At 30.4% G+C, this 19,691-nt stretch overlaps 2 protein-coding genes and 2 long non-coding RNA genes across 7 annotated transcripts in view; 1 reads left to right on the top strand and 3 right to left on the bottom strand.

The window, feature by feature from the left end:
- Positions 1-10,388, bottom strand: part of LOC145975790 (intraflagellar transport protein 81 homolog) — a 55,356-nt gene extending 44,968 nt beyond the window's left edge. The window contains exons 1-9 of one of the 3 annotated variants that reach the window (XM_083106496.1): positions 10,140-10,388; positions 9,918-10,066; positions 7,885-7,996; positions 7,668-7,784; positions 7,524-7,583; positions 6,842-6,994; positions 6,419-6,697; positions 5,933-6,244; positions 5,332-5,473 (exon numbers count right to left, since the gene is read on the bottom strand). In XM_083106496.1, the coding sequence (XP_082962622.1) occupies positions 5,332-5,473; positions 5,933-6,244; positions 6,419-6,697; positions 6,842-6,994; positions 7,524-7,583; positions 7,668-7,784; positions 7,885-7,996; positions 9,918-10,066; positions 10,140-10,244 (1,429 nt within the window). In that variant the 5' untranslated portion in view covers positions 10,245-10,388. Of the gene's footprint in view, positions 1-5,331; positions 5,474-5,926; positions 6,245-6,418; positions 6,698-6,841; positions 6,995-7,523; positions 7,584-7,667; positions 7,785-7,884; positions 7,997-9,917; positions 10,067-10,139 lie in introns of all 3 variants that reach the window. The other 2 variants (XM_083106497.1, XM_083106495.1) reach the window with 2 other exon arrangements.
- A 5,346-nt stretch (positions 10,389-15,734) lies between these two features.
- On the top strand, positions 15,735-17,200 carry LOC145975946 (uncharacterized). Its single transcript, XR_014440137.1, has 3 exons — positions 15,735-16,600; positions 16,669-16,861; positions 16,946-17,200. It is a non-coding gene; the product is annotated as an uncharacterized LOC145975946 (long non-coding RNA).
- On the bottom strand, positions 17,099-18,198 carry LOC145975945 (uncharacterized). The gene is made up of 2 exons (XR_014440136.1): positions 18,108-18,198; positions 17,099-17,922 (listed from the first exon to the last, which is right to left on the bottom strand). It is a non-coding gene; the product is annotated as an uncharacterized LOC145975945 (long non-coding RNA).
- On the bottom strand, positions 18,179-19,490 carry LOC145975944 (THAP domain-containing protein 1-like). 2 transcript variants are annotated; one of them, XR_014440135.1, is made up of 3 exons: positions 18,887-19,490; positions 18,520-18,762; positions 18,179-18,421 (listed from the first exon to the last, which is right to left on the bottom strand). XR_014440135.1 is itself a non-coding variant. In XM_083106710.1 (3 exons), the coding sequence occupies exons 1-3, from the start codon at positions 19,002-19,004 to the stop codon at positions 18,337-18,339; spliced, it is 390 nt and encodes a 129-aa protein (XP_082962836.1). In that variant the 5' UTR covers positions 19,005-19,479; the 3' UTR covers positions 18,179-18,336. The 2 variants fall into 2 exon arrangements, 1 of the variants encoding a protein (XP_082962836.1); XM_083106710.1 differs by having other exon boundaries at positions 18,943-19,479.
- Between the last annotated feature and the right edge of the window lie 201 nt (positions 19,491-19,691).

The following is a 19,691-nucleotide window of genomic DNA, read 5'->3' as shown; positions in this document are numbered from 1 at the left end:
ATCTGATATCAAGTCATGTTAGTAGATTCTGCTTGGTTTCTGCCACCAATCTGCGTCAGATTCTGTGAGCAGACTCTGTTCGAGTTTTGACGTCAATTTGTCAACTTAATTGGTAATAACAGCTTCAGTACCAAATTTGTAGCCGTTTTGCTAACATTAGTTGATAGCAGACACTTGGCATGATATGCTTTCTACAAACTTTGCTATCTAGGAGTAAGCGCAAATCTTGTTCGGTTTCTGCTGTCAATTTGCCATCAGATTACGTGCGCAGATTTTGTTCGGTTTCTGTCGACAATCTGTTGTCAGATTATGTTTTACAGACTCTGTCGCCAGAACAAAAGCTTAATGCTGACACAGATGGCTCTAGTTTTGGTGTAAGATTCTGATCGACATTTTGCTTACTGGGAATGTTCAGAAATATTTCATTAACATTTCAATTGTAACTTTATATCTGAAATATTTTAGAAATATACCTACATCGTTTTTATAACATTGCATTTGCAATATTTCTGAAATCTTTTAAAAAAATAAAGAAGTTTGTCAAAAAATGTTTTATATTTGTATGTTTCTATAATATTACATATTTAGACTGTGATTCTTCGCTTTGCCACTACGCGGCGTTACATCAAACTTAACTAACTCGTAATCAATTTTTCATCATGAAATGTATATAGGACTGATACTAACATAAGATTCAAAATATGTTTCTTCTTTATAGTCAGTTTAATTCTTGATAAACTAACTTAATTTAAAATAATTTGTTTAATAATCTGGATTTCTTGTTGGGATTCAGAATATTAAACAGATTATTTGAAATTAAGTCAGTTTATTAAAAATTAAACTGATAAATGGGAAATAGCCGATTTATTGAAATGAATAAATGAGAAGCATTTATTGCGTATATTAAAGTATTCTTACGGCCGAGTGTTTATATACTTTTATAAATTTCCAAGATATTTTATTAAATTTAATAAGATTTATTAAATTGGAGCAGGCATTGGCCCGCAAAGGGCTGTTTCGCCAATGATGATGATGATTCATTTATTAAAAAAAATGATGATGATGATTCATTTATTAAAAAAAATATTTCAGTAATATTATCGAAATATTACTGAAATCTTTCAGCAAGATTGTATTTGAAATCATTGCGGACATTGAAACATTGCAGAAGTGTTGCACAAACGGTCGTGATATATTTCTATAATATACTATTGAAAGGTTTAATATTTCAAATAAAATATGGTAGTAATATATCAGTAATATAACATGCCGAGCAGGCACTTCCTAATCAAAAATTCTAATAGACATGACATTAAAAAATGGACAGATTTTTTGTTACAGACATTCGAAACAGACAATATTAGATTCACATGTATTATTGTACTGTTTTTCTTCACTCTTAGCGTGACTCAAAATCAATGACTACTTCTTCACCTTCTTGATTGTTTCTATTGCTGGCATCTTTTATCATGAAGTAACGCTAGGCTAGGAACGCTAACATTGGAATCAATAAATACTACGGTAGTAACAAATATAGGATCCTTATCTCTATTGTGACACACACACAGACTCATACTTGCAAATACATCAACATATTACATCTTCACGTATTTTCTACATGTAATGTCGAACTAGTCAACATATCTCCAGCGTGCATGAATAATATTGTCCGCTTCGAACGTCTGTAACAAAAAATCTGTCCATTTTTTAAGATCGTACTTATTGGAACTTTTGATCATAAAGTCATAAATTAAAACATATCCAACTTTTAGACAATTTCACTGAAATCACTTTTCCACAAGATTTGTGCGGGGTCCTTTAAAAATTTTAACAATTCGTGCAAGAATGATTGGATTCAATTTCTCAATGTCTTTGGCTTTAAAATCTGGAAAAATTTTATAAAACATTTTTCATATATAGTTATTTTATAATTACAATGTGAATTTATATTTGCGAAAATAATATCAAATTTCAATTGCTTATTCATAATCAGCTATCTTCTCCTCGATTTATAAACCCAGTAAGCAAAATGTTAACAAATTGCGTGCAAATTGGCAGCAAATTTAATCAAAATTCCACACCAAATCCATAACCATCTGTGTCCGCATTAAGCTCGTGTTTTGCTAGCAAACCTTGCTGACATAACCTGACAGCAAATTGGTGACAAAACCCGAGCAAAGCTTGCTGACATGTTGACGTCAAATTGTCGGCAAAAACCGACCAAGATCTGCGCGCGCGCAATCTGACAGCATATTGACGGTAGAAACCGAGCATGATCTGCTTTTAACCAAAGTGCAATAAAATTTAATATTACAGAATAAGTTTTATTGGTAAATTATAATTTTCTTTTCATAAATAACTATGAAATGTAATGTTATATCGTAGTTATATCTCACGTAGCAAATTCTCTTTCAACTTAATTAAATTAATAATAAAGTAAATTGTGAAAATAATTAAATTTAATTTATAAAATTGAGACATAATTTATATATTAATTAAACTCTTGCTTTATGCTTCAAATAGGATAATTTTCCATTTATCCTGTTGATTCTAATCAGTTTAATATTCTCATATTAGGCTTGTATGAGATATCAAAAATTAAACCAATAGAAATATACTTTTGATCTTTTATTAATAGCCACTAGCAGGCTTTATATCTACTTCTAACAGAAATTTGATTGCGAGAAAGCGTGCATCGCGTAGCGGAAAGCGAAGGAACTATTGAAATCAAGGTACTTAAATACCGATTATGCAGGTTCTGCTCGGTTTCTGCTACCAATCTGCCGTCAAATTATGCGCGCAGATCTTGCTCGGTTTTTGCTGCCAATTTGACGTCAGACTTTCCTTTACAGATTTTGCTCGGGTTTTGCCGCCAACTTGACGTCAAATTTTGTGCGCGCAGATCTTGCTTGGTTTTTGCCGCCAATTTGACGTCAAGTAATGCAGCAAGCTTTGCTTGCTTTTTGCCGCCAATTTGTTGGCGGATTTTGTCAGCAAGCTTTGCTCGGTTTTTGCCGCCAATCTGCCAGCTTAATCAGGTAATAACAACTCTTGTAGCAAAATTGTAGCCTTTTTGCTGACAACAATTTTTAGCAAGCACTTGGCGAAATCTGTTCGAGCAGACTTGGCTAACTGGGAATCTGTTTAAGTATTCATGGTATAAAAGTGGATATTTACAAGAGAAATCATTGGAGTTTGACAATCATGTAGATTATTGTCTTAAAAAGTGTGAAGTTCTGTGCGTTATGCAATAATGTAGCATAAAGTTTGTTTTGCAAATTCTTTGTGTATAAAAGATTATTTTATATCGTTCCTGCAAAAAAATAAAACTTAAAAAATACATATAAGAAAGGCGTGAAAAATGATGTAATTACAAAAAATAAAAAAATTGTAAAAAATATATTAAAAAATAATTTAAAAAAATAATATGAGATAGATTCTCGTCACCTTCTCGTTGATTATTTCCAGATTCAAGAAAAAGCAAGACAAAATTGTTAGGTCGCTGTATTTGATCCGCCAATCTATAATCTTTACATCGAATTTGCTTGTGACATGAAAAACCCCTTATTATCTTCAAAATTAAAAAAAATTTTAATATCGTGAACTTAAATGCAACGAGTTAATTATTCGTATTTATAAATACAAAGACTTTTTATCCCTGAAATTGCACCATTGCCTATATAAAAAAATACATGTCTATTATTTTTAATTCTATTTAATGTCTATTCTACAAATATACTAAGTTTCAACAAAATCAGCAAGTAACACAAATATTAAGTTTACGTATAAGTGTATTAATTTCATTTCCATCTATGTTATTTCACTTCATAATGTTTTATTTCATTTTATAGTTTATTTCATGTTATTTCACTGCAGTTGCTTGCATTTTAATTCTTTTCACTTTACTTTAGGTTTCAAATTATGTAGGTATGTAATAATGATGTTTGATGTTTATGAATCTAGCTATGAAATGTAAATACTAGATATGCAATAATTACGGACGTTCATCCTAAATCGAAAGACAAAAATTATAACAAATAAATAAATAAAAGTGAATTTTTTTATCTGCAAAATGATTTTGTACGCACTTTATAGAAAAATGTTTTCCGATAAATTTTGTTCAAAATTTAAAATTTTATAGTTCATACGATATTGGACAAAAATTTCAATCGACAGAATTCTCTAGGAGCTATAGTTTAGCTCTTTACGCAGCATTTAAAGTTAATGATTTTTAAAACTTTTTTGCGAAATTATCATATTCGTTCTTTGCAAATTTTAACAAGTAGAGGACTTTAAGACTCATCACATAGAAGTATGTAATTTAAGTTTTATCCATGTTCTCTCAATCACCCGTCTATAGAATACAAATGATCGCCTAATAATAATAGTTATTAGTAAATTATTAATTGAATCTTGGCTTTACATACAGAAAAGATTAGACAAAATGAAGATAAGATTTTATAATTAAATCTCTGAATAAATGTTCATTTGATTCATAGTAATGGGCCAGTGCTGTAGCACTGCTGTCTACTAAGACACTAGCTCGATCGATCACTAGATTCTATAAACAGGTGGTTAGGAAAGTTTGAATCAGACTCGAATTGCCAATTCATGATGACTCCTGGGTTATTTCACTTATTATTCACAAAGAACTGCTGATAATTTTCGCAAAAAGGTTCTAAAAATCATTAACTTTAAATACTCTACATGCTAAATCAGTGCTGGGATTTACTTGCAACTTTTGGCCAGATTTCTTAGCTTCCGCCTACTATTCCCCTCCTACCGCTCGCGCCTTAGCGACCGCGCCCCCGGTCGCTCGTAATTAAGGAGCGCTCAGGAACGTGCGCGTCACAAATGTAATGTGGCAATCTATCTAAGTTCTCTTTATTGTTTATTAATAATAAAATTAATTATTCTATTATTAATTACGTATATGTTCTGTAACAATTTAAAATATTTGTGTTTTAAACGTAATTAATAATAGAATAATTATTTTTATTATTAATAAACAATAAAGAGAACTTAGATAGATTGCCACATTACATTTGTGACGCGCACGTTCCTGAGCGCTCCTTAGTTACGAGCGATCGACGGCGCGGTCACTAAGGCGCGAGCGGTAGGAGGGGAACAGTAGGCGTAAACTAAGAAATCTGGCCGAAAGTTGCAAGTAAAACCCAGCACTGTGCTAAATTATAACTTCTAGAGAGTTGTGTTGATCGAGACTTTTATTCAAGCGTGAACTATGAAATTCTAGTTTGTATGAAATTCACTAAGAAACAATTTTTTAGATAAGATGTGTGTGAGATACTTTGCATAAGATTTTGTTATAACCTCTTATGACTGGAGCAAGATTGGTACGCAGAGCCAATATTGAATGAGACAACTGACTATTTGTTGCTAATGCGTTCTCTAATGTATAATTTTCTGGAATCACTACTTTAGATACAACATCCGTTGGGTAAGAATGCGTAATCTGAAAAAAAACCATAATATAAAATACACATATGTATGTGTGTGTATATATACAGGGTGCCCGTCTTACCATCCGCCAAAAAAAACCATAAATAGATCTCGTTAAACCGAACTAAAAAGTCATATACCATTTTGAAAACCGTAAAATTTCGAGATATTAATTAAAGAAGATCGGTCAATATGTGCGAGTATAAGCGCGCAACAAAAAAACCATTCCACTGTAATCTAATATTAGGCGCGCATCGAAGTAATGGGCGGGGCTTACTCATCAACGCAACGTTGAAGCGCCACACGCCGCTATCATGTTTTGGAGAGCGCCCCACCCGCCACTTCGCCGCGATTTCTTAGGTCGGTTTAACGAGATCTACTTATGGTTTTTTTTTTTTGGCGGATGATAGAACGGACACCCTGTATATATCCATTTTGAGGGGCTCAGAGCATATTCCAATAACACCTTTACGTCTAAAATAGCCGCTGTTCGATGAAGTACACCATTTTCTGCTTGTAGGCCAGCTATCTCTGTTTTGCAACGTTTATATACTGTACTCTTAGTTTTTAGACGATTGATATATTTTTTTAATTCCTCCGCTCTAGGTACCGATGTTTGCGATAAACTTTTCGAATAATCTTGTTCCTCTTTTAATCGTAATTGTAATTCCTCTAAAGAACTTTCGATCTTCTCTAAACGCTCGAAAGCATTTCGTTTCATATTTCCAACAGCGGCAGCTTGTTGTCGGAACGGTTCCATTTTATCAATATCATTTTTAGATATCTGAAAAATAAATATTTGCAAATAAAAAAAACTTGTTAAAATAATATATTATTGAATATAAATCTTTATACATAAATTATTAAATAATATATAATATATTATTGAATATAAATCATTATACATTAGATATACACATTTTTGTATATCGAGTATATTTTTTTATTCTATACGCACTTTGGATTCTATTAAATCTTGTATATTCTTTAATATTATATCCAAATCGTTTCTCATGACCATGATTTTATCTGGACCTAAATAAGAATATTCCTTCACTATTGACAAAGCTTTTATCCAATTTTTTTTTGCGTTTAATTCAGATGGAAGTTTTTCTTTTATGATTGCAGATTGCACCGTTACTTCTTCTGTCAAATGTTGAATTAATATTTGCGGTGTGAGTCCAGTACTATCACGTTTCAAAGCGTGTAACTCGCGTTCAACTCGTTGAAGAGAATTCTAAATGATAATAAAAACACATAATTATTATAGAAAAGAAGAAGTGTTTTATAAAGAAAGCTGAGATATATATAATAGGTATATATAATGGTGAGTTATATAATATTCATAAAGTCTAAAATAATGGTTTACAAAAAAATATACTTGTAAATTAAACATAGTATCCTTTTCTTGCTCTTTCTCCAATATTGAATCACGTTCTTTATCTCTTTCTATTCGTAATAATCTGCAGGCGTCCAATAAATGCAATGCAAGTTCAGCTTTTGATTTGATTTTACCAATACGCACAATTACTGCCTATATTTTAACAAAATAGTAATTTGAATATTAATCTACTAAATTTTCATATCCAGTCAAAAATGTAATGTTAATTCAATGTTGACTTCAAAGCGATTAAGTTCTAGTTTCATATAAAATATAAGTGATATATATTTTTTATATGATTATACTTTAAATGTTTTTTATTTAATAAAATTAATGAAATTCCATCTTTAATTTTGTCCATGAATTATAAATAAGATTATCTAAAGTGACTTTTAATTTATAAGCATTTGGATATAACTAATTAATTGATTTAATAAGAAACATATATAATATATCCAAAAAAATGGGTAATCGAAAATTCATCAATAATTTATATCATTCTAATATTGATTCAATCAAAATTTCAATTTTACTTCAACATTTGGTTTTCGATATTAATTCGACATCATATCAACTATATATTTTCGACTATAAATTTGTTTCAAATGAACCGGATTTTCATGCTACAAAATATATTTTTGAATAAATATGGAGCTAAATTTTTTCAATATTAATCACATACTTCTTTTTCTTTTTCCATTGCTTGTAGATCTGTTGCAAGTTCGACGGCAGTTTCGACATTCTGCATAAATAAAAGTGTTATTATTTATGTAACAAAAATAAAAAGAATTTAATGATTACACATACATATCTTATGATTACACACCTTCTTTCCTATTTCTCTTTCTTTATGAATTGTCTTAAACTTATCGACTAAGGATAAATACTGTTCGTATAAAGAGGAAATTTCCGAGTCTGCTAAATACTCTGGTGAAATTTCTATCTAACAAAGAAAAATGCTTTTTTTCTATTATTCTATTATATGGTGGCAATTTATCATTTTAAATACCACGCGCATTCGACAAACAATTTCAATACATTACCTTGACGAGAAATCGTGATAGATACGCTCTTTTCTGAACTACATCAATATGCGTCAAGAGCCATGTCAATATAGGATGGATAATTTCGATTTCACCTCGGACTAAACCTTGTCTAAACAAATTAACTCTTTTTTGTACATTTTTTACATAAATGCATAAAGTACAGGTATTTTAACTATAAAAAAGATTATTTTAATAGATTCATATTTATTCAGATCCGGAAAAAAATGATAAAATAAAAAATATATAATTTATACAAAATGTCCGATAATATGTCATCTCTCGTATACAGGGAGAGCGGGTTAAATCGAGTAACAAAATCCTGTTTTGCGCTTTTTTCATAATGAGAAATTAATTGTAAAAGTCGATCAATCCGTGCGAGTATAATATACATAATTAAGCACTTGATTCCCAGCTCTACGTCGCTTGTCTAGTAATTATGTAAGTAATAGTCTAGTTCTTTTCACTGCACTTCTATATTCGCACGGATTTTTAAAATTAATTGCTCACCGATTATTGCGAAAATCGTGCAAAGATAGATATTTTCTATTTTATTTAATCCACTCTACTTGCACGAAAAGTGATATGATTATTATCAGATATCCTGTATATAAAACGTATCTATACATTTTTCTCTTATATGTATATAACTTATACATACAGAAAAAAATAACAAAAATTAAAAAGTAATTCGAAGAATAATTTTTGTATTTTTTTTTAGAAAAAGTGAAATTTGGAAAAATGAAAAAAAAATTGCGTTTTATATGCATCATATCATAGGATGTGCACTCTAGGCGTGCCAGCAGCAAGTGTCGCACCCCATACAGCACAGAAGCTTGCATCAATATTACTGCAATGTTACAACATTGCACATTGCAGTATAATGCTGCAAAAATATTGCAGAGATATTATTTTGTAATATTACTTTGGCAATGTTGCAGCAACATAGCGAAAATGTATAACATGTGTTTCTTTACTTGCCGCTATGTGGCGACACCAAACTTAACTAACTCGTATTCGAATTTTCATCTAAAGTGGATATAAGGCCTACAAAGGACTAATGTAGTAATTATATTTCTTGTCTTGTGTCAGTTAAATTTCTGATAAACTGACTTGATTTATTTAATATTCTGAATCCTAATAAGGGATCTAGATTATTATACAAATCGTTGGGATTCAGAATATTAAACAGATTTTTCTTCATTGAATGGGTAAATAAGAAATAATTCATTTATTGCATTTGTATTAAAATATTCTGGTGTCGAGTGTATGTAAAATAATTGTATGTATATTATTGAGATAAATATTTCATAAGAAACATTTAATAAAAAACACTAATAATGTTTTTTTTAAAGGCGGTAAATGTTTTTTTCCTATCTCTCTTAAACATTTTTTTTATATTTTCAGTTTATTTATTAAATTTAAAACGGTCTGCATTTGTAGCAAAACACGTTTTAATATTACAAATACGTTGCATCGTAACATTACTACAATCTTATATTGTAATATTTCTGAGGGCAGACATTTCAACGTTGCTGCAAGCAGTAATGTTGCAGAAATATTTCGCAACTTCTATGCAATATTACAATGTTTCAACGTTAAGTCTATGCAACGTTTTTGCAATCTTTCGGTGCTGTATGGGACGATAATAAAAAAAAACGAGAAGTGAGGTACACACAACCAAACTTTCCATTGCCATGTGACACTCGTTACTAGCACATTTAGGCTGCGTTCGCTTTGCACGCTCACACGCTATGAGCATCATTCTGTTTTTATTGCACATCGAATAGCAAACAAAGATAGATCGATGCTTTCGGTGCTGAAAGCGTCAAAACGAACGCAGCCTGTATAACTACACATCTCATAGTTTAACCGCATGAAACGCTCGTTCATTCGCCAATCATTTTTTAATATTTCAATAATTATTGTGAAAATTTTAAAATAATATACTTTTCAATATATTGCACTCTACTTCCTAACGAGTGTTGTTAAGAATGTTTTAGAACATTCTGTATAAATTATATGTGTTATACCTAAATGTTGTAGGATCCACATTAGGCTGATAATTAAGTATTCGGAGAACTGTCAAAATATATATAGAATGTTCTTCTGCAGAGTCCAATCTAACATCAGTATCTAAACCATCTTGTTGTTGTATTTTCATAAGAACATTGTATAATATCTACAAAAAATATATTTTACTAAAGTTTTACTAGAACTTTACCAAAATAATACAATAAACAGCAATTAGATACCTGCAATAAATCTTCAGCAGTTAAGGCATTAAACCCAATTACATTATAATTCCGTCCTAACAATTTATTTATTTCTGTCACTATAAATTTTACATTTTCACTCATGATGCAGTTAGTTGCGGATTTCTATCGCGAAAAAGAAAATGTTTCAAAGTAATGCAACTTATACCTGATACACTGCAACATTATATAAATGGCTGAATGCACCCTGGCATGTGGCGTGGCCTGTGTTATGCTTTCGGTTGCCCCGACAACGACATACTAATACTATTAATCTATATATTAATTTATCGCAAATAATGAACATTCTTATATTAATTACATGAAATTACATTTTCATATCAATTAAAAGAAAGATATGGATATTTATGCATATATAAAAATGTATAATTATTATAAAATATTTTATTAATAACATTGTTATACGAATATTTTATGACATATGAATATTTCATTTAGAATAACGCAACAAGATATTTTACTATAAGTTTTACATTTAATAATTTTATTACAACATAATAAATGTAATAATATCATAATTACATCCCAGCAAACACCAAGTAACAGTTATATAATTGTTAGTTATAATTTCCTACTCAATAATATAATTGTTATCTAACACATAACAGTTATATAACATGTAACAGTTATATTGTTACGTAGGAAATTATAACTAACAGTTATATAACTGTTACTTGGTATTTGCTGGGATTATACTATGTTAGGTAGAAGGATCCCGTTAGCATGTATCCTGATAGCAAATAATATTATCTATATTGATTGATATGGATGACTTACGGATTTTCTTTATGTCAAGCACAATTGACCAGTCAAGAAATTTTGTATTCAGTCGGGACGTGAGCAAACGTATATCACTTATAAAATGTTTTCTCATATTCAATAAATTTGTGTTCTGTTTAAAAAGTTAGTAAAGAGTTATATAATTTAATAAAGAATAAATTACATTTACGACAAACACGCATTTATGTTCTAAATTCATATAAACATGTGTGATATATCTTAATTTTCGAATTATGGATGATTAAAGAAAATGTTCGAAGTGTCTGCCTTCTGCCTTACACACGCTTTAATACGTCTTGATCTTATCTAATCAACGCATTAGACTTTTACCTTTGAGGGAATTTAAAAACTATTGTGTATGCAACGCAACTGAATAATGTGCATGATCTACAAGAAAGGATGCAAATGGATTTGAGACTAATAATTCTTTTTCGAAGAATATCTGATATTTTCCAGCGAGTGCGGGATTCATTGGCTGCGTTCAGCAGAAAAAGCTGCTTTACAACAGTTGCAAAGCAGCTTTTTCTGTTGAACGCAGCCAATGCTACGACGTGCAGTAGCGTGGTTGAAGCAGAAGGCGGGTATTTCGAACATTTTCTTTAATCATCCATAACTTGAAAACTAATATACATATATCAGACACATGTTCATATGACATTTTTTACTTGTTTAGACACACACACACACGCACGCACGCGCACACACACACATATATATACATATATATCCCCCTCCGAACTATACAACATTTGTTTGAAACATTTTTTCGTATCTACCATAGTTTTCGAGAAATCTTAATGCATTATTTAAAATAGGACACCCTGTATATACATATATATATATATATATATATATATATATATACATTTTGTAAAAAAAGTATCCGGAATTATTAAATAAAACACAAAATACTTGTTTATTCATCAATATTGATTTGGTCGCCTTCAAAATAGGCGCCATCGGAGATGCAAGGTTTGTTCTTTATTGTTGCACTGAGTTCATGTTGCACTGCACTGAACTGAACTAGCAAACGAGAGCAAGCTAACGTGAGCAGAGCCGCGTTCAGAAATCCTACTCGCATGATAAAGTAACATCAAATCGATCAATCACGACAAAAGGAGCAAACATTTCTCGATTCCGATTGGTAGGTTAAATATCACCCTACCTCACGAGTAGGATTTCTGAACGCAGCCCAGGTATAAAGAACGTTTTAGGCCCAGTTTCACAACTTAAGCCTACGGCACACGGTACAATTTTTCGTACTGGATTTGATAAGATTTACTAAAATATTAGAAATGCTGCATTCTGATTGGTGCATTTTTAGTATTTTACTAAATCTTATCAAATCCAGTACGAAAAATCGTACCGTGTGCCGTCGGCTTTACTTTAACCGAAGTTTAGTTAAAGGAGGATTTACATTGCGTCCCAAACCCATTGTATCCAATCGGACGTCATACATCGGACATTGAACGCAATGTAAATCCTTCTTTAACGAGTTAAACTTCGGTTAAAGTAAATTGTGGAACTGGGCCTCAGTAGAGAGCCTAAAATCAGAGTGACGCCATAATGGGAGGTCCGCCATTTTTCATCGAAATTGTGCGAAAGAGAAAGAGATATGCGCGCTCTCTGTTTATCTGTCTGTCTATATCACAAATGTCAGTTATACCGATAGATAACCTATATTGATGGGATATAAAATTATAAAAGATTATAAGATTATTAAGAAAAATGGTTGGGTGTACTATACCATTTTGCAACAATTCATCAGAAAAAGGATACACAATGAAAATATTGCCAAAAGATGCACAACGCCGAACAGAATGGATAAAAAGTATAAATACTAAATATCCCTCTAAAAAAAAACCTTACAAAGGTTAAAAATATACGCCAAGTACATAAAAAATATTCTACCTTATGCGTCGTCTACAATGAGATTTTAAGGAGACTTAAGACGTAAGATTTAAGAAATTGACCAATCACAGTCAAGTATTCTCTGAATACTTGACTGTGATTGGTCAATTTCTTAAGTCTTACGCCTTAAGTCTCCTTAAAATCTCATTGTAGACGACGCTTTATATGCAACAAAATGTTTAATGAAAAAAGTCCTAAAAATAATTTATAATAATTTTCCCTTACAAAACCATTTTTCTGAAAAACAAAACCTCAACAAATAATTATCATAAAAAATATAAAAAAATAAAATATCAAAACTAAATAAGAAATCAATAATTACTATTAGCCAAGTACCTAAGAGCCATTTGCAAATTTGATATACTTGCCATGAAATCAATTTTACATTGTAGAAATATTATACATAAATTCTCCCTAAAAAATTAAAACGTATTTTATTTTTATTCAGACAAACTTGATTTTTAAAATATTTAAAATCAACACTAAATGAGAATTAGGATTCTTTTAATTCCTAAAACATTTTTTATATAATGTATATAATTTAAGAAAAAAACGTTTTACGCAAGTTTTAAATCGCAGTCTTTAAATCGAATTAAGTTATGAAAACTTGGCGTGCCCGGATCGTAATCAAGCACAGATTTAATATTTAATTGTATAATGTCTAAGATTTTACATTTTATTGGGGATATATTTGTTTATAATGTAAACGATCCGGGCACGCCAAGTTTTCATAACTTACTTCGATTTAAAGACTGTGCGATTTAAAACTTGCGTAAAACGTTTTTTTCTTAAATTATATACATTATATAAAAAATGTTTTAGGAATTAAAAGAATCCTAATTCTTATTTAGTGTTGATTTTAAATATTTTAAAAATCAAGTTTGTCTGAATAAATATAAAATGCGTTTTAATATTTTAGGGAGAATTTATGTATAATATTTCTACAATGTAAAATTGATTTCATGGCAAGTATTATATCAAATTTGCAAATTGCTCTTAGGTACTTGGCTAATAGTAATTATTGATTTCCTATTTAGTTTTGATATTTTATTTTTTTATATTTTTTTATGATAATTATTTGTTGAGGTTTTGTTTTTCAGAAAAATGGTTTTGTAAGGGAAAATTATTATAAATTATTTTTAGGACTTTTTTCATTAAACATTTTGTTGCATATAAGGTAGAATATTTTTTATGTACTTGGCGTATTTTTTTAACCTTTGTAAGGTTTTTTTTAGAGGGATATCACATCTTTTTGTAAAATTTTATATCCTTTTTACAAATTAATTTTTGGGGGATAATTTTTGTAAATTATTTTTAGGGACATTTTTTTTATTAAACGTTTTGTTGTATACAAAGCGAAATATTTTTTATGTACTTGGCGTATTTTTTTTTACCTTTGCAAGGTTGTTTTTAGAGGGATTTCACACCTTTTTATCAAATTTTATATGCTTCCTGTAAATTATTTTTTGGGGGAAAATATTAGTAAATTATTTTTAGGAATAATATTTTATTTTTGAAAATTGTTACTGTACGGTCAATTAGTTTTTCTACAAGTCATAACTAACAGTACAGGTTTTATATTTCTGTGGTGCACCGTTTCTAAAATATTAGATTTCACCCCCAAGGGGTGGTTTTTAAAAATTGTTATTATACGGTAAATTAGTCTTTGTAGAAACCTTAACTAACGGCACAAGTTTTATGTTTTTGTGGTATAACGTTTCTGATATTAGTTTTCACCCCCAAGGGGTGGTTTTTAAAAATTGTTATTATACGCTTAATTAGTCTTTCTACAAGTCATAACTAATAGTACAGGTTTTATATTTTTGTGGTGCACCGTTTCTGAAATATTAGATTTCACCTCCAAGGGGTGGTTTTTAAAGATTATTATTATACGCTAAATTAGTCTTTCTACAAGTCATAACTAATAGTACAGGTTTTATATTTTTGTGGTGCACCGTTTCTGAAATATTATATTTTACCCCCAAGGGGTAGTTTTTAAAAATTGTTATTATACGCTTAATTAGTCTTTCTACAAGTCATAACTAACAGTACAGATTTTATATTTTTGTGGTGCACCGTTTCTGAAATATTAGATTTCACCCCCAAGGGGTGGTTTTTAAAAATTATTATTATACGCTAAATTAGTCTTTGTAGAAACCTTAACTAACGGCACAGGTTTTATATTTTTGTGGTATACCGTTTCTGATATTAGATTTCACCCCCAAGGAGTGGTTTTTAAAAATTGTTATTATACGCTTAATTAGTCTTTCTACAAATCATAACTAATAGTACAGGTTTTATATTTTTGTGGTGCATCGTTTCTGAAATATTAGATTTCACCCCCAAAGGGTGGTTTTTAAAAATTGTTATACACTTAATTAGTCTTTCTACAAGTCATAATTAATAGTACAGGTTTTATATTTTTGTGGTGCACCGTTTCTGAAATATTAGATTTCACCCCTAAGGGGTGGTTTTTTAAAAATTATTATTATACGCTAATTAGTCTTTGTAGAAACCTTAACTAACGGCACAGGTTTTATATTTTTGTGGTATACCGTTTCTGAAATATTAGATTTCACCCCCAAGGGGTGGTTTTTAAAAATTGTTATTATACGCTTAATTAGTCTTTCTACAAGTCATAACTAACAGTACAGATTTTATATTTTTGTGGTGCACCGTTTCTGAAATATTAGATTTCACCCCCAAGGGGTTGTTTTTAAAAATTATTATTATACGCTTAATTAGTCTTTCTACAAGTCATAACTAATAGTACAGGTTTTATATTTTTGTGGTGCACCGTTTTTGAAATATTAGATTTCACCTCCAAGGGGTGGTTTTTAAAAATTATTATTATACGTTAAATTAATCTTTGTATAAATTTTAACTATCAGTACAAGTTTTATATTTTTATGGTGCACCGTTTCTGAAATATTAGATTTCACCCTCAAGGGATTGTTTCTAAATTATTACTATTTTTCAAAATTGTTATTATATGACAATTATTTTTTTAGAAATTTTATTTAATCAAATAAGTTCCATATTTTTACGTTCCTGAGATATTAATTTCCATCTCCCAAGGGGTAATTTTTGAAAATTACTATACGATAAATTAATCTTTCACACGTATGCACACACATACACACGTATTACACGTGTATGCACGCACATATACATTTAATCTTATTTCTTAAGGCGTATTTGCACACTCGACAGAGTAATCGACATGAGCGCTGCAAACGCGCCTTGAGGGACAAACTCGCTTTACTGTGCGTGCGAGCATATGTACGTGAGTCTGAACCTGAACCTGAAAATGGAAAACGAAAAATGTCACAATTCTGATATGCGATCATTATTTCTCGGGATTGACTGCACCAATCTTATTCAAACTGGTCGCAATCAAAAGTCTATACTCATATTATATAATAAAAATGCCGTTAGATTTATGATTACAACTTTAGTTCTTGAGATATTTTAATCGAAAGTTTATAAGACCGAAAATTCCGGATAATGTGGCGTCTACAATGAGATTTTAAGGAGACTTAAGTCTTACGCCTTAAGTCTCCTTAAAATCTCATTGTAGACAACGCTTAAGGTACTTGGTAGCGCCGCGTCGAGAACAGTGACTCTCAATGCTCGGATCGAGAACAATGACTCTCAATGCTCGGTCTGTTTTTTTATGTACTTGGCGTCGCGATGCTACCGCGTCGCTTGATAAATGGACACCATCAAATAATTCATATTTATGCGAGGTAAAATTATTTAGTTTACGTATATTTAAAATATTATTATTGTTTAACTAATTGTTATATTAATATAGGTGCATTTTGAACCTCAAATGTGGGAACATAGAATTGATAATAAAAAAAAATTAAAATACAACGCAGTCCCAACAATTTTTGGGTAGTATATAAAACAAAAAAACTTTTGTTAATAATCAAAGATCTGACATAAATGAAGAAGAACATAGGTCTGTTAATGAAGAAGATCAAATTATAATAAATGATAAACAGGTAAAAAAAAATAAATAATAGAACTTATAAAAATAATGAAAAAAAAGTACATTCAATATTTTAATATATATATATTTTTTTCAGATTATAAATGAAACTGTGGAACTTCCTACTAATACACCATTGATAATCAATACAGCATGTACTTCAGATAAAACTAAAACCGACTTAAAAGAGAAAAACAAAATGAAAAAATTAAAAGAAATAAACACAAAAATACAACTTCATTTAATTCTTTTGCGCAAGAAAAATAAAATATTAAGATCCAAAATACAAACACATGTACAACGCATGTATTCTTACAAATAAATGCAAAAAAATGTGCAATATATAAACACAATATGCAATATATAATTTTTTATTCACAGCTATTTATTTTCATTCTTAATTTAATATAAATTTGTTAATATTAATTTATTAATATTAATAATTAGTATTAATATTAATTGATAATTAGTATTATTGTTTTTTATTTAAATTTAATTATTCTTTTACAAAAACATGAAAAAAATAGAAAAGTTTTTAAAACTTTTTAAAACCTAGCGGGAACGGATGAAACATGGCGGACCAATCAAAAGTGGTAGCCATATGGCGTCACTCTGATCTTAGGCTCTCTAGGCCTCAGTAGGTCACGGTCTTACATACAGGTCTGGAAACTCCGGTGGTGGGGGAGGTCTTACTTAGTGTGTCCGTTTTTCGGAAGTTCACGGCTTGCCTGCTAGGTTCGCTGCGATCTAGAAGTCATTTTAGACGTATGTTAGAGAAAGAACGACTACTGCCGTCTATCTCTGTCTCTCTCGCTCGTATTGCGACTTCTAGTCGAAAAACGGACACACTAAGTGAGACCTCCCCCACCACTAAAAAAGGCCTGAGTTTCCAGACCTGTATGTAAGACCGTGCAGTAGGTGCATTCAAAACACTGATCTATATATAACTGGATAGCCGATCGCCTTTGTTCGTAGTACTTAGAAGCGTTCCCAAATGGACAGCCGCCATCATAGACATGCCGCCATCTTACCCGGCAATTTGCCTCCGAGGGCGGGAAATTCAAATGAGTTTGACTAAAATTTACGTTAACATAACATTTTCTGTGTTATTAATAATAGAATCAGTATTAAACGATGAAATAAATAATAAAATTATTCAAAATATTACAAGATTTTATATTTAATAAGACAATAATTCTTTATTGAATATTTTCCTTAGAAGCAAGTAATTCAGTCGAATCAAGAACTGGAAATGATACCTTTTTGTCATTACAATCATCATTTCTTTCTTCATATTGTGGTGAAAATTAGATAGAAATTATAATAAAAATTATTGATATTTAATTTATTTGAAGTTCTCTATCAAGTGAATTACTATTAGTAGAATTTAATATTGTTGGAATACTGTTTTCCTTCAATGTCCAATATTTCCCTTTTACTTTTCTCAAATAAGATGCGTCAAAATGATTTGAACACAAACGACTAGTTTCAGTAGGCTTCCAATTTAACATATTTATATTTATATTTATTTTCCAACCATTTGTTGAGGAGTTCTAGTTTTTCCAAAGGAAACCTATTATAAAAAAAATATAGATATAAAATATAAAGATAATGAATAAGATGTAAAGCTTTAGGACTAATGTCGAATAATACAACGTTTAAAAAATATACCTGAAGAATGAATAAGGAGATTGACGTGAACGTTTGCGCTTGCATATTATACAGACTGCCGGGGAATCTCCAAAATAAGTTGGAACACTATTAAGCTTCAAGCGTACTCTAAATTCAGATCTATCAAAACAGTCTTCAGTAAAATGATCTGAACACAATAAACTTTCATTGGTAGGTTTCCAATATTTCAATGGTATATTGTTGACCCATTGTTCCAATAAGAATTTATCTGATAAAGGAAACCTGTAAAAAATGGATCGCACAGAATAGAACAAATTGTTAAATATTCGAATAACTAGTTTTCTTTAGCTATCTATTCTATGAAATATGAAAATAATTGACTTAATAATCAACTCGAAAACATAACCTGTAGTTGTCACATTTCGTAAATGCTGTGTATAATGTATAGATTTTTCAATTTACTTATGATATGTTCGTCCACAATTTTTTTTGTGAATGCTTCCACAAAAACAACACCTCACCATGGCAAATTATTTATGAATAAACCTGATTTTAAACTTTTACGCATTTTAATCTGCAGTGCCACGGTGGACAGAGCACTGTACGCATGCGCGAACCTCGGGCGTGTAAAATGGCAGACCTTCAATTGGTACGGTACCAATAGTTAATAGTTATGATAATAGTTTTGATCGAGTGGTCCATGTAAATATTTGCACAATTTTTTTGAGGACATTTAAAAAATAATGTTTATGTGACTAAACCTCGTAATCTAGAGGAGCTCAGAAATCGGATATCACACTTGAGCAAATACGAAATGTATTAAGCAATTTTTATGTACGCTTGGGTCATTGTCAAACCGTACACGGACGACAATTTGAGCATTTGCTCAATTAAAATCACACACATACACAGCAGAGGGTTTAAAGTCATGAAATACTGCGGGAGTGACGAATCGTGGAGTCCTTATCTCTGCTGTGACACACACACACATACACACACACACACACACACACAAAAGCGGTGTAAATCCGACCGTGCGTAAAATCTCTACGCGCGACATACCTCGAGTTATGACTTTCACGGTCCATAACTCGAAAAATACTTGATAGACAAATATTTTGTTATAGTGTTTTGAAAAGCTCTCGACGTGAGCTACCAGAATATTCAATAAAAAATAGGTAGTTCCATTTAAAAAATTGAAGGTGACCTTC

Source organism: Camponotus vicinus, unplaced genomic scaffold (assembly GCF_025532165.1).
Source record: "Camponotus vicinus isolate PSW18456_S1 unplaced genomic scaffold, iyCamVici1.0 SCAF_8, whole genome shotgun sequence".
Lineage (NCBI taxonomy): Eukaryota > Metazoa > Arthropoda > Insecta > Hymenoptera > Formicidae > Camponotus > Camponotus vicinus.
This window is presented reverse-complemented; position numbering and strand designations above follow the sequence as displayed.